Source organism: Carcharodon carcharias, chromosome 19 (genome assembly GCF_017639515.1).
Source record: "Carcharodon carcharias isolate sCarCar2 chromosome 19, sCarCar2.pri, whole genome shotgun sequence".
NCBI classification, from domain to species: Eukaryota; Metazoa; Chordata; class Chondrichthyes; order Lamniformes; family Lamnidae; genus Carcharodon; species Carcharodon carcharias.
The window spans coordinates 63,821,239-63,836,973 of record NC_054485.1 but is presented as its reverse complement, the minus strand read 5'-3'; the positions used below and the strand labels follow the sequence as shown (position 1 = coordinate 63,836,973).

General features: G+C 45.0%; 1 protein-coding gene across 1 annotated transcript in view; it reads right to left on the bottom strand.

Moving 5' to 3' along the window:
• The window catches only part of LOC121291982 (granulocyte colony-stimulating factor receptor-like), a 273,059-nt gene that overhangs the window by 139,376 nt on the left and 117,948 nt on the right, over nucleotides 1-15,735 (bottom strand). Inside the window, exons 11-12 of the mRNA XM_041213693.1 lie at nucleotides 6,756-6,857; nucleotides 3,323-3,469 (exon numbers count right to left, since the gene is read on the bottom strand). Of these exons, the coding sequence (XP_041069627.1) occupies nucleotides 3,323-3,469; nucleotides 6,756-6,857 (249 nt within the window). The remainder of the gene's footprint in view (nucleotides 1-3,322; nucleotides 3,470-6,755; nucleotides 6,858-15,735) is intronic.

The following is a 15,735-nucleotide window of genomic DNA, read 5'->3' as shown; positions in this document are numbered from 1 at the left end:
TGGCTCTTCCCACCCAGTGGGATATTATGGTGCTGCTGAGCTGCATGGGGATTTAAATGGCTCACTGCTTCTGCTGGGGGGAGACACACCACATCGGAGCTGTCAGATCCTGGCCAAGGAGTTCCAGGTGTACAGAACATTAAAGCTTCACAAACATTTACAGAAACTAATCAAAAAGACTAATGGGATGCTTGACTTTATATCTAGAAGACTAGAATACAAGGAAGTAGATGTCATGCTTCACTATAGAAAGCTCTAGTTAGACCTCACCTGGAGTAACTGAGAGCAATTCTGGGAACCACACCTTAAGAAAAATAGACTGACCTTGGAGGAGTGGATCATTTCTTTACCAGAATGTTACCTGGCTCCAAGGGTTAAATTATGAGAAAAGACTACTCAAACTCTTAGAAGGTTTAGACAATTTAGAAGGTTAAGGGGTGATTTGATAGAATTTTTCAAGACATTAAGGGGGGCCAATTAGGCTATTTCTGCTGGTTGGAGGGTCTAGAACTAGGGGGCAGAGTCTAAAAATTAAACCAGACCTTCAGGAATGAAACCTACTGACAAGGATAGTGCTGTTATTGTCTGGTGTACTGACATCTACCTCGCAGAGGCTAAGCGCCAGAGGCTAAACTTCCTCCTACCTCCCCCTGGACGATGATCCCACCACTGAACATCAAGCCATTGTTTCTAGGACTGTCGCTGACCTCATCTCCTCTGGAGATCTTCCCTCCACAGCTTCCAATCTCATAGTCTCCCAACCCCAGACAGTCTGCTTTTACCTCCTTCCCAAAATCCACAAACAGGACTGTACCATTAGACCAATCATGTCAGCCTGTTTCTGCCCGATGGAACTCATTTCTTCCGATCTTGACTCCGTTCTCTCTCTCCTTGTCCAGTCTCTTCCCACCTACATCTACGATTCCTCTGATGCTCTACATCATATCAACAATTTCCAGTTCCCTGGCCCTAACCACCTCCTCTTCACATACACGTCCAATCCCTTTACACCTCCAATCCCCATTGGGATAGTCTGAGGGCTCTCTGCTTCTTCCTTGAACAGAAGCCCTAACAATCCCCATCCACCACCACTGTCCTCTGTCTGGCTGAAATTGTTCTCTCACTGTACAATTTCTCCTTAAACTCCTCTCAATTCCTCCAAATAAAAGGTGTGGCTATGGGTGCCCGCATAGGCCCCAGTGATGCCTGTCTCTTTATGGGATATGTGGAACATTCCTTGTTCCAGTCCGACTCAGGCCCCCTCTCACAACTCTTTCTCCAGTTCATCGATGACTGCTTCGGTACCGCTTCATGTTCTCTACTAGACTTGGAAAAATTTATCAATTTTGCTTCCAATTTCCACTCCTCCATCACCTTCACATGGTCCATCTCCAACACTTCCCTTCCCTTCCTTAACCTTTCTGTCTCAATTTCTGGTGATAGTCTGTCCACCAAAATTCACTACAAGCCCACCAACTCCCACAGCTACCTCAGCTACAGCTCCTCACACCCGGTTTCCTGTAAGGACTCCATCCCATCCTCTCAGTTCCTTCGCCTCCGTCGCATCTGTTCCGATGATGCCACTTTCCAAAACAGCGCTTCTGGTATGTCTTACTTCTTCCTTAAATGAGGTTTTCCACCCACTGTGGTTGACAGGGCCCTCAACCATGTCCGACCCATCTCCCGCGCATCCGCCCTCACACCTTCCCCTCCCCCCAGGACCATGATAGGGTCCCCCTTGTCCTCACTTTTCACACCACCAGCCTCTGCATTCAAAGGATCATCCTCCGCCATTTCCGCCAACTCCAGCATGATGCCACCACCAAAACACATCTTCCCTTCAACCCACCTGTCACCATTCCATAGGGGCTGTTCCCTCCAGGAGACTCTCGTCCACTCCTCCATCACCCCCTACACCTCAACCCCATCCCATGGCACCTTCCAGTGCAATCGCAGAAGATGGAACACCTGTCCCTTTACCTCCTCTTTCCTCACCATCCAAGGGCCCAAACACTCCTTTCAGGTGAGGAAGCATTTCACTTGCACCTCCTTCAATTTGCTCCACTGCATTCGCTGCTCCCAATGCAGTCTCCTCTACATTGGAGAGACCAAATGCAGACTGGGTGACCGCTTTGCAGAACACCTTCGGTCTGTCCGCAAGCATGACTCAGACCTTCCTGTTGCTTGCCATTTCAACACACCACCCTTCTCTCATGCCCACATGTCTGTCCTTGGCCTGCTGCATTGTTCCAGTGAAGCTCAACGCAAACTGGAGAAACAGCACTTCATCTTCCAATTAGGCACTTTGCAGCCTTCCAGACTTAACATTGAGTTCAACAACTTCAGACCATGAACTCTGTCCTCCATCCTCACCCACTTTTTATCCCCTTTTTTCAATATTCATTCTCATTTCTTAATTTTTATTTTGTCATTTTTATTTTTTATCCGCTTATTTTTATTTAAATTCATTTTTATTCATTGTTTATCCCCACCTTTTGTCCTATTTTCAATCTTTTTTCCCACCACAATTCCCTCCCACCACAGTTCCCTCCCCCCACCCCACCCTCACTAGGGCCATCTGCCACTTGTTCATGTTGATCTTTCCAGAGTGCTTACCCTTGTCCTGCTATTATCACATTCTGCTTTCTGACCTTAATGCCACCATCAGCACCTCCTTTAGCCAGTACCACTATCATTAACACCCCTTTGACCTTTTGTCCATGACATCTCTGGCAATCTCTCCTTTGCCTCCACCTATCACTGGCCTTCTATCCAGCTTCCCCTGCCCCACCCCCTCCCCTTAAACAGTATAGGTTTCATCACATTTCTACTTCCCTTTAGCTCTGAAGAAGTCATACAGACTCGAAACGTAAACTCTTTTTTTTCTCTCCACAGATGCTGTTAGACCTGCTGAATTTTTCCAGCATTTTCTGTTTTTGTTTCAGATTTCCAGCATCCGCGGTGTTTTGCTTTTATCTTCAGGAATGAATTTAGGAAAGACTTCTACACACAAAGGGTGACAATTGTTTGGGACTCTCTTTTGTAATTTGAAATCTGAGACTGACGTATTTGTTATCCAAAGGTATTCAGGAATATGGAGCAAACATTAGTTTTGGTCACAGATTAGTCATGATCTCACTAAATGGGAGAACAGTTTCAAGGGGCTGAATGGCCTCCAGTCTTATGTTCCTCTGGAGTTTAGTGAATGTTGCACACCTGGGCTGAAAACGAGGGTTCGGGATCCAGTTTATTAATTAATTTAATTCTGTGATAGGTGGAAAGACTCATTATACTGCTCTGTATTGCTGACTCTGATACTCACATTGAACAGGTCCCTTCTTATTGCTGTAGAATATTGTGTAATTCCGAATAAAACCTTGGCGTTTGTTGATTGGAATCTCCTCCCAGATCACCTCGGCCTGTGATTTCCAAATACGGTTTCCACTTACTTTAGGGCCAATCAGTGGGGCTGAGACAGCAGAAATCAAAATGAGACAGTTACTAATGAATGCTGATTAATCTGACTCAGGGAGGGCAGAAATCAGCTTACCATGTCATTTTAATTCTTAGAGCCATTTCAAAATAAGTGAATTTTTGAATTTTAAATTCTGCAACAGAACATCAGTTAATGAAGAGGCAACTTTAGTATCATTTTCTAAGTCAGAGTGATAGGGAAAAGAGGAAGGGAAGGGGAGGGACAGGAGAAAAGAGGGGGAGTGAGTGTAAGGATGGGGGGGAGAGGAGGAGAGGGGGAAGAAGAGAAGAAGAGGGGGAGAGAAAGTACATGGGGAGAGAAGAGAGAATGGTGAGAGGAGGTGATGGAGGAGGGGGACGTTGGAGAAGGTGCGAAAAAGACAGGGTGGGGAAGATAGAAGAAGAATGAGGAGGAGCAATACAATGAGGACAAATGAGGGAAGAAGATTGGAGGAGGACAGATGGACATGGTGAGACAGAGAGAAAGGGAAGGCAAAGAGTGGAGGGAGGAAGAGGAAGCATGAAACTGAGGGTGAGAGGTGAGGGAGGCAAGATGTAGGGGGTAAGGAAGGGGGGAGAGAATGAAAGGGTGAACGGAATGATGAAGGTGAGAAAGAAAGACTTGCATTTGTATAGCGCCTTTCATAACCACCAGACATCTCTAAGTGCTTTACAACCAATTACTTACTTTTCAAGTGTAGTCACTGTTATCATGTCAGAAAGACAGCAGCCTCAGCAAACAGTAATGTGCTCAGATAATCTGTCTTTGTAATGTTGATTGAGGGATAAATATTTACCAGGACACCAGGGAAAACCCCCTGCTCTATCCGGAAGGCTATAAAGTACCTAATCGGAAGATGAAGTGCTCCAGTTCAACGCAAACTGGAGCAACAGCACCTCATCTTCCGTTAAGCACTTTACTGCCTTCCAGACTTAATATTGAGTTCAACAATTTCAGATCATGAACTCTCGCCTCCATCCCCACCCCCTTTCTGATCCCCCTTTTTTCTAATAATTTATATATGTTTTTAATATATTTTTCTTTTCCCACTTATTTCTATTATTATTTTAAAATTTATTTCCATCCATTGTTTTATCTCCACCTTTTAGCCTATTTCGATCCCTTCCCCCCAACCCACCCCCAACTAGGGCTATCTGTCACTTGCTCATCCTGCTTTCTACCCTTAATGTCCCCATTAGCATATTCCTTAGATAATATCACCACCTTCAACACCCCTTTGTCCTTTTGTCTATGACATCTATGGCAATCTCTTCTTTGCCTCCACCTATCATTGGCCCTCTATCTAGCTGTACCTGTCCCACCCCCTCAACCAGCTTATATTTCACCTCATTTCTATTTTTCTTTAGTTCTGATGAAGAGTCATACAGACTCGAAATGTTAACTGTGTTCCTCTCCGCAGATGCTGTCAGACCTGCTAGTTTTTCCAGCTATTTTTGTTTTTGTTTCGGATTTCCAGCATCTGCAGTATTTTGCTTTTATCTTAGTCCAGAGGCTAAGGTTGATTTAACAGTAGTGACGTGTTATCTTGTCTTAAAACAGATGTAAAGTTGGAATGCTGGAAATTAAAAAGCAAACTGTAGCATTTGTAAGATTGCATGTTGCCCCTCCAGAAATTACTATCTCAGTGGGGAAGGCTGATGATAAACCTATAGGGCAGAATATTTTGGTGGCGTGTGGTAACCCGCCCAACCCAAATGACGTTGAATGAGCGTCCTGATGTCATCCTGCACTTGCGCGATATTTCGGCTGGCGGGCTCATGCAAAAGTCAGAAGTCTTACTATTAAGAGGCCAATTAGTGTAATTAAAATTGCAATTGTCTCTGATTTTTCATAGTCCGTCCAAGCTTACGGTTGGCAGATGGGAGTCAGGAAGATATAATAATTTCCATTATGTTATTGGAATTTATTGTAAAATAGAGTAATAGTGGGATGTGTCTATGTGTGTGCGTATGTGTGTATATGTGAGAGGGACTTAATTGAATTAGAAGCAGTTACTCTGGGTGCTTTGGTGTAAAAAGAGAAGTTTGGTTTGAAATGTTAATTAGGTAAACATGGGGAAGTTTCAGAATCAGAATAAAGGGAACATTTGCATTTTTAAACAAACTCTAGTGACTTGAATTCATAGTAGGGGGTGTAATGTATATCCAGCCTGCAGAAGTAGCAAGAAATAATGTGATTATTTATTTTTTTCCCAAAGATTAATGGTGGAATTGGTACTATGTTAGACGTTTTTATTATTAGAGAGGTAAAGTTCAAAAGACATATTGAAATAATGGGAATTTGTATTCAGAGAGGAAAATATGTGTAAAGGAGAGAAGGCTGTTTGTAAGGGAGGCAGTTTAAGATCCAACAAGTGTGAAAAGTCTGCAGCGTATATGTACCAAACTGCTGTCTCCATGGACTGAAGTTAAGAGAACTCACTTTGAACCTGACTGTTCAAGGTATTACTTACTTTGTTTGGTCTTTTAAAATCTATGTGTCTTACTGTTGCTTTAACAAAAACTTAACTGGGAGTTAAATTAGTTAGGAGATTTAGAAGTTATTATAGTAGTAATATATATATAAGTCATATATAAATGTGCTTACAATCTTTTCTTTTATTAATAAATGTTTAATTTAGTTTTATAAAACCTCTTAAGACTCGATGATATTATTAGTGAATTCAATGCCTCCATGTCAAATCATACAAATTGAAAATTAGTTGTGACAGTTGTTTCAAGTTTCCCCCTGGGATTTGAACAGCTCAGGATTTACCATCTGCTGTGTCACAACAACAGGTAAATCTGCCGGGCAGACTTTACATTTTTCATGAAGCCTCATCCAACGGCGGGATGAGGTTTCCATTATTAAATTTTTAAAAAATCTATGGGCAGCATTTTTATCATATATATGTTCTCGTGACATGGGCTTGGACATTTTTTCCTGATTTTAAAATCTTTATTTAAATGTTTTCAAGTCTTCAGTACCCTGAGGCAGCTTTCTGCCTTCAGGGAGCTTTCATTCCACGCTCGCCCATGCCCGCACTTATGTCAGCGCCCGCCCTCCTCCCACCCCCATCCCGGCAGCGTTGAGCACTTCAACACTTGATTCACGTTAATTGTCTCTGACGTGTGATTCGATCCAAATTTGTCTTGTTCACAGTACAAAATCAATCAGCAGCTTGAAATGTCATATGAAGCAATTCAGTGATACACTGATCAAAGAGCTGAAGTGTGCGTGATGGAGAAATGGATGAGTGGGAAGTTAGTGGATCACTTACCTCCTTGCTTGGAATATGCTTCTGTAAAAAGTGGAAGTGCAACTCCCTTCCAAAGCAGAGGGTAGATGGAGATGCTGTAACGTCTCATGGGCTTGATATTCTCTGCAGGGATGAGATACATTGTATGTAAGGTTTAACCTAATGGTACATATTTCAAGTGACTGCAAATACAAGTTTAACCTATCAACAGCAGAATACTGTACTGTCCCATTTTGGAGTTTGGAATTGAAATAGTGAAAACAATTTTAAGGTATTCACATAACACAAAGACCAAAGCACCAATTAGTTGTGCATACCCTTAGATATCCCAGTTATTCCCATTCAGATGCTGGTCCGTAACCAGATGCACTTTACAATTGGTCTTGAGTTGTAGGAGGCCATTGACCTGGGACAATTTAGCTGGGCCTCAACAAACTGCAGAGGAAATTTGACCCTGGAACAAGTGGGCTTTGCTAAGTGATTTAGCATTATCAAACATTAATATTTGTACTGTTTCACCAATTCCTGTGCCCTATCATAATCTGGGAAGGCAATGGTGTAGTGGTATTGTTGCTGAACTAGTAAACCAGAGCACACAGCACGTGGTGAAATTTGAATTCAATAAAAATCCAGAATTAAAATCTATTGAATTCCATGGAACCATTGTCAATTGTTGTAAAAACTCATCTGGTTCACTAATGTCCTTTAGGGAAGGAAATCTGCCATCCTTACCCGGTCTGGCCTGCTTGTGACTCCAGACCCACAGCAATGTGATTGACTCTTAAATGCCCTCTGAAATGACCTAGCAAGCTACTCAGTTGTAACAAACCGCTACAAGGTCACAAAAAAGGAATGAAACCGGATGGATCACCTGGCACCGACCTAGGTATCAGAAAAGCAATCTCAGCCCTGTTGACCCTGCAAAATCCTTCTTACTAACATCTGGCAGCTAGTGTCAAAATTGGGAGAGCTGTGTCACAGACTAGTCAAGCAACAGCCTGAAATAGTCATCCACACGGAATCATACCTTACAGATAATGCCCGAGACGCCACCAGCACTATCCTGGGTATGTCCTATCCCACTGGCAGGACAGGCCCAGCAGGGGAGCCAGCACAGTGGTATACAGTCAGGAGGGAGTTGCCCTGGGAGTCCTCAACATCGTCTCCCAACCCCATGAGGTCTCATAGCATCAGGTCGAAGGAAATCTCTTGCTGATTATCACGTACCGCCCTCCCTCAGATGATGAATCAGCGGTCCTCCATGTTGAGCATCACTTGGAGGAAGCACTGAATGTGGCAAGGGTGTAGAATGTTCTCTGGGTGGGAGACTTCAATGTCCATCAACAAGACTAGCTCGGAAGCACCACTATTGACCGAGCTGGCTGAGTCCTAAAGCACATAACTGCTAGACTGGGTCTGTGGTAAGTGGTGAGGGAACCAACAAGTGGGAAAAACATACTTGACCTCATCCTCACCAACCTGCCTGCCACAGATACATCTGTCCATGACAGTATCGGTAGGAGTGACCATCGCACAGTCATTGTGGAGACGAAATCCTGCCTTCACATTGAAGATATCCTCCATCATGTTGTGTGGCACTACCACCATGCTAAACAGGATTTCGAACAGATCTAGCAGGAACTGAGGAATCTAGACTGGAGGTGGATGTTTGAGGGCAAATTAACAACTGACATGTGGGGGGCTTTCAAACGTCAGCTGATAAGAATTCAGGACTGGCACGTTCCTGCTAGGATGAAGGATAATTATGGCAAGTTTCAGGAACCTTAGATAATGAAGGATATTGTGAGATTAGTCAAAAAGAAAAGGGAAGCATTTGTAAGGGCTAGAAGGCTGGGGAACACATGAAGCCCATGGAGAATGTAAAGAAAGTAGGAAGAAACTTAAGCAAGGAGTCAGGAGGGCTAAAAAGGATCATGAAATGTCACTGGCAACCAGGATTAAGGAAAATCCCAAGGCCTTTTATACGTATGTAAAAAGCAAGAGGGTAGCCAGGGAAAGGGTAGGCCCACTCAGGGACAGAGGTGGGAATCTGTGTGTGGAGCCAGAAGAAATGGGAGAGATACTACATGAGTACTTCTCATCAGTATTCACCAAAGAGAAGGTCTTAACGGTTGATTTGTCTAGGGAAGAATTTGTAGATAGCCTGGATAATATTGAGATCAAAAAAGAGGAGGTGTTAGGCATCTTGAAGAGTATTAAGGTGGATAAGTCCCCAGGGCCAGATGGGATCTACCCCAGAGTACTGAGGGAGGCAAGTGAGGAGATTGCTGGGACCTTGACAGAAATCTTTATATCCTCAATGGCTACGGGTGAGGTCCCAGAGGACTGGAGAATGGCCAGTGTTGTTCCATTGTTTAAGAAGGGTAGCAGGGATAATCCAGGAAATTACTGGCCGGTGAGCCTTACGTCAGTGGTAGGGAAATTATTGGAGAAGATTCTTCGTGACGGGATTTACTACCATTTGGAAGCAAATGGGCGTATTAGTGAGCGGCAACATGGATTTGTGAAGGGGAGGTTGTGTCTCACTAACTTGATCAAGTTTTTCGAGGAAGTGACAAAGATGATTGACGATGGAAGGGCAGTGGATGAAATCTGCATGGATTTCAGTAAGGCCTTTGACAAGGTCCCTCATGGCAGACTGGTACAGAAGATAAAGTTGCACAGGATCAGAGGTGAACTGGCAAGATGGATACAGAATTGGCTTGGTCATAGGAGACAGAGGGTAGCAGCGGAAGGGTGATTTTCTGAATGGAGAGCTGTGACTAGTGGTGTTCTGCAGGGATCAGTGCTGGGACTCTTGCTGTTTGTAGTATACATAAATGATTTGGAGGAAAATGTAACTGGTCAAATTAGTAAGTTTGCAGACGACACTAAGGTTGGAGGAGTTTCAGATAGTGAAGAGTATTGTCAAAGGATACAACGGGATATAGGTCGGTTGGAGACTTGGGGCGGAGAAATGGCAGATGGATTTTAATCTGGACAAATGCGAGGTAATGCATTTTGGAAGGTCTAATACTAGTAGGAATTATATAGTAAATGGCAGAACACTTAAGTGCATCAACGGGCAGAGGGATCTGGGTGTACAGGTCCACAGGTCACTGAAAGTGGCAACGCAGGTGGATAAGGTAGTCAGGAAGACATATGACATGCTTACCTTCATCGGCAGAGGTATTGAGTATAAAAGCTGGGAAGTCATGCTGCAGCTGTATAGAATCTTGGTTAGGCCACACTTGGAATATTGCGTGCAATTCTGGTCACCGCATTACCAGAAGGATATGGAGGTGTTGGAGAGGGTGCAGAGGAGGTTTACCAGGATGCTGCCTGGTCTGGAGGTTATTAGCTATGAGGAGAGGTTGGAGAAAGTCAGATTGTCCTCACTAGAGAGATGGAGATTGAGGGGCGACTTGATAGAAGTTTACAGAATTATGAATGGCATGTACAGAGTAGTCAGAAGCTTTTTCCCAGGGTGGAAGAGTCAATTACTAGGGGACATAGATTTAAGGTGAGAGGAGAAAACTTTAGAGGAGATGTGCGGGGCAAGTTTTTTACGCAGTGGGGAGTGAGTGTCTGGAATTCGCTGCCAGAGTAGCTAGTGGAAGCAGGTATGATAGTGGTGTTTAAGAGGCAGCTTGACAAATACATGAATAGGATGGGATACAGACCCCAGAAGTGCAAAATGTTTTAGTTTGACTGGCAATATGACCAGTGCAGGCTTGGAGGGCCGAAGGGCCTGTTCCTGTGCTGCACTTGTCTTTGTTCTTTGTTCTTCAACTGAAGACTAGGCATCCATGAGCTGCTGTGGGCTATCATCAACAGCAGAATTTTACTCAATCACAATCTGTAACCTCATGACCCAGCATATCCCCCAATCTACCATTAACATCAAGCCAGGGGATCAACAGTGGTTCAATGAAGAATGCAGGAGGGCATACTAGGAGCAGCACCAGGCATACCTAAAAATGAACTGTCAACCTGTAACCTATAACACAGGATCAGTTGCATGCCAAACAGCATAAGCAGCAAGTGATAGACAGAGCTAAGCAATCCCAGAGCTAACAGATCAGATCTAAGCTCTGCAGTCCTGCCATATACAGTCATGAACGGTGGTGGACAATTAAACAACTCACTGGAGGAGGAGGCTCCACAAATATCCCCATCCTCAATGATGGAGGGGCCCCGTGCAATAGTGCAAAAGACAAGGCTGAAGCATTTGCTACAATCTTCAGCCGGAAATGCCGAGTGGATGATCCATCTCGGCCTCCTCCGGAGGTCCCCAGAATCGCAGATGCCAGTCTTCAGCCACATGATATCAAGCAACGGCTGAAGCACTGGGTACTGCAAAGTCTATGGGCCCTGACAATATCACAGAATCACACAGTGCAGAAGAAGCCCTTCAGCCCATCGAGTCTGCGACATGAGAAACACCTGACCTACCTACCTAATCCCGTTTACGAGCACTTGCCCCATAGCCTTGAATGTTATGATGTGCCAAGTGCTCATCTAGGTACTTTTTAAAGGATGTGAGGCAACCCGCCTCCACCACTCTCCCAGGCAGTGCATTCCAGACCATCACCACCCTCTAGGTAAAAAAGTTTTTCCTCACATCCCCCTAAATCTCTTACCCCTCACCTTGAATTTATGTCCCCTTGTGACTGACCCTTCAATGAAGGGGAACAGCTGCTCCCTATTCACCCTGTCCATGCCCCTCATAATCCTGTACACATTGATCAGGTCACCCCTCAGTCTTCTCTGCTCCAATGAAAACAACCCAAGTCTATCCAACCTCTCTACATAAGTTAAATGTCCCAGCAATAATACTGAAGGCTTGTGGAACTTGCCGTGCCCCTAGCCAAGCTGTTTCAGTACAGCTACAACATTGGCATCTACCCAGTTATGTGGAAAGTTGCCCAGGTAAATCCTGTACACAAAAAGCAGGATAAATCCAACCTGGCCAATTTCTGCCCCATCAGCTACTCCCAATCATCAATAAAGTAATGGAAGGGGTCATCAACAGTGCTATCAAGCAGCACTTGCTCAGCAATAACCTACTCACTGACGCTCAGTTTGGGTTCAGCTAGTGGCACTCAGCTCCTGCCGTCATTACAGCCTTGGTTCAAACATGGACAAAAGAGCTGAACTCCCGAGGTGAGGTGAGAGTGACTGCCCTTGGCATCAAGGTTGCATTTGACCAAGTGTGGCTTCAAGGAGCCCTAGCAAAACTGGAGTCAATGGGAATCAGAGGGAAAGCTCTCCACTGGTTTGAGTCATACCTAGCACAAAGGAAAATGGTTGTGGTTGTTGGTGGTCAGTCATCTCAGCTCCAGGACATCACTGTAGGAGTTCCTCAGGATAGTGTCCTCAGCCCAACCATCTTCAGCTGCTTCATCGATAACCCTCCTTGAATCATAAGGTCAGAAGTGGGGATGTTCACTGATGATTGCACAATGTTCAGCACCATTCACAACTCCTCAGATATTGAAGTGGTCCATGTTCAAATGTGGCAAGAACTGGACAATATCCAGGTTTGGGCTGACAAGTGGCAAGTAACATTCATGTCACAGAAGTGTCAGGCAATGACCATCTCCAACAAGAGAGAATCTAACCATCGCCCCTTGATGTTCAATGGCATTACCATCACTGAATCCCCCAAAATCAACATCCTGGGGGTTACCATTGACCAGAAACTGAACTGGACTAGCCATATAAATACTGTGGCTACAAGAGGTCAGAGGCTAGGAATCCTGCAGCGAGTAACTCACCTCCTGACTCCCCAAAGCCTATCCACCATCTACAAGGCACACGTCAGGAGTGTGATGGAATACTCTCCACTTGCCTGGTTGAGTGCAGCTCCCACAACACTCAAGAAGCTGGACACCATTCAGGACAAAGCAGTCCGCTTGATTGTCACCCCATCCACAAACATTCACTCCCTCCACCACTGACACACAGTAGCAGCATCTACAAGATGCACAGTGGGAATTCAGCAAGGGTCCGTCAACAGCTCCTTCCCAACCTGTGAACAGTACCATCTAGAAGGACAAGGGCAGCAGGCAGATGGGAACACCACCACCTGGAAGTTCCCCTCCAAGACACTCACCATTCTGACTTGGAAATATTTCATCATTCCTTCACTGTCGCTGGTCAAAATCCTGGAACTCTCTCCCTAACAGCACTGTGGATATACCTACACCACATGGACTGCAGCAGTTCAAGAAGGCAGCTTACCACACCTTCTCAAGGGGCAACTAGGGATGGGTAATAAATGATGGTCTAGCCAGCAAAGCCCACATCCTGTGAATGAATTTTAAAAAACCAAAACAATCAACAAAGGCGAGAGCATAAGGTGCTGAATTAATTGGATCACAGTAAATTGTGGCCAAGAAGTAAGGAACTGAGATCACAGTGAACTGTGGCCACAATGCACAAAGTCACCCACCAACTGATCTGATCACTGTGGTCACTCGAAGTCCTGCTACATGAAGAAGGGAACCCTGCAGCAAGGAAGGGTCTAAAATCATCACAGCTTTAAGCCAAAAACAGGAGAAAAGAGGAAGAAGCAAGAAAACAGCTGATCTGCAGACGGGCGCAGGAAGAGGAAATTTGCTGGTCTCTGGCTCCAAAGAACCCACTTCACTGATGGGAGACTGACCGGGCAGGTGAAAGGGAGCATACCTGTACACTGTCTGGAAATATTGTCTATTGTATTTCTACTCAATAAAGAACATTGAGAATAGGTTTGCAGCCAAATTCTGGTGGATAGGTATTTGCTATCAGGGCAATGAACAGGAGTTAGGGAAAGGATGGAAGAGTGGTGTGATGTTGAGGAATACAACACTACAGAACAACAGGTGTGAAGGAAAGCAACTAACATCCACCAGAACAGAAAATAGGGGAGAATCGGGAAGAGTCCATTCTTATCAACCTGAAGGATGCCCATAGGTAAAGGGACCATCAACATGGAGGCATGAAGGGGCAAAACCCAAGGATACTAATACAGGGGTAATGAAAGAAAAGGAGAAGGGTTGTTATAACTACGGTAAGACAGGGCATGTTGCCTATGATTCTAAAGCCCCATAAAAGGACCTGATGAATTGAGAGTCAAAGGAAAGGATAAGTCAGTGGGGATAACATGGGGTGAGCTAAAAGCTGAAGTGAAATATGTCTTTTCTGAAATAATGAGGGAAACTAGAGCAGAAAGAGAGCCCATGAATATGGGAGAGGGAGAGAGAGATGAGTGAGCCTCTGAAAGGGAGGATTCGCAATCTGACAGAGCCGCACCCACGCCCAGTATCTGTGCTCCCATTGCGGCAGACCGTGTGTTGCCCTCAGTTTTAGCGGGATAGACTTGACAGTGTTGGCAGATACGGGAACCTCCCGGACAGTCATCCATGTGAAGGATCCTCATTGATCATCATGGTCAAGCAAGAAAGCAGAGAGCTTGGAGGGCTGACAGGGGAAGCTGAGAGTGGGGAGCTGTCCAATGCCGGGGCTCTGGGACAAGGGGTTCAGGGGCAGATTCACGCAGCATTCAGACCATTGCAGACTTCTGCAGGCAGCGGGAGAAACAGAAGATGTGGTAGTTATTCCCGGCAATATGGGAAGTATGACTGAGCCATACTGAGTCACAACAGGTATCGGATCATTTTGGGTCAGTAAGGGAGGCACGGACGGAAGCTCATGCTGAGCATAAACATATCTATGGGGGAATGGAAGGAGTAGAAATGCAAATAGAGAGAGAGCATGTGAGTGAACCACAAAAACAGTATCAATACAGCTGGGAAGCAGACCAGGGTGTTGAGGGGCTGCTAAATTCCTTGCTGGAACAGGGTGTCCTGGGAACCGTGGCTATTCCTGTGAGTTCACCCAACTGGCCGCTGAGCAGACTGAAATAGCAGATGTAGTTGCGCACCCCTTAGAGTTTCCAGGGCCAGACACCAGTGCTCAGATTGCATTTTTCACCTGTAATTCCCACACTTAATAGCTGGCCATCTGGGCCAGGCAGGGATTCACCTGGGCAGATTGCAAGCCTCTGAGGATAGCGCTCCTGTTGTAAACTATACTATGAGTAGCTGAAGGCACTAATCAAGGGTACTACAGCCACAAGGTCAGAGCACATGCTAAGAGTGAATCCTATAAGATCATAAGACATAGCAGCAGAAATTAGGCCATTCGGCCCATCGAGTCTGCTCCGTCATTTGGTCATGGCTGATAAGTTTCTCAAACCCATTCTCCAGCCTTCTCCCCGTAACCTTTGATCCCCTTGCCAATCAAGAACCTATCTATCTCGGTCTTAAATACACTCAATGACCCGGCCTCCACAGCCTTCTGTGCAATGAATTCCATAGATTCACCACTCTCTGGTTAAAGAAGTTTCTCCTCATCTCTGTTCTAAAAGGTCTTCCCTTTACTCTGAGGCTGTGCCCTCGGGTCCTAGATTCTCCTACTAATGGAAACATCTTCCCCATGTCCACTCTATCCAGGCCTTTCAGTATTCTGTAAGTTTCAATCAGATCCCCCCTCATCCTTCTAAACTTCATTGAGTATAGACCCAGAGTCCTCAAACGTTCCTCATATGTTAAGCCTTTCATTCCTGGGATCAATCTCGTGAACCTCCTCTGGACCCTCTCCAGGGCCAGCACATCCTTCCTGAGATATGGGGCCGAAAATTGCTCACAATATTCTAAATGTGGTCTGACCAGAGCCTTATAAAGCCTCAGCAGCACATCCCTGCTTTTATATTCTAGTCCTCTCAAAATAAATGCCACCGTTGCATTTGCCTTCCTAACTACCTACTCAACCTGTAAGTTAACCTTAAGAGAATCCCAAGTCCCCTTGAACTCGAGATTTCTGAATTCTCTCCCCATTTAGAAAATAGTCTATGCCTCTATTCTTCCTACCAAAGTGCATGAACTCACATTTCCCCATGTTATATTCCATCTGCCACTTCTTTGCCCATTCTCCTAACCTGTTCAAATCCTTC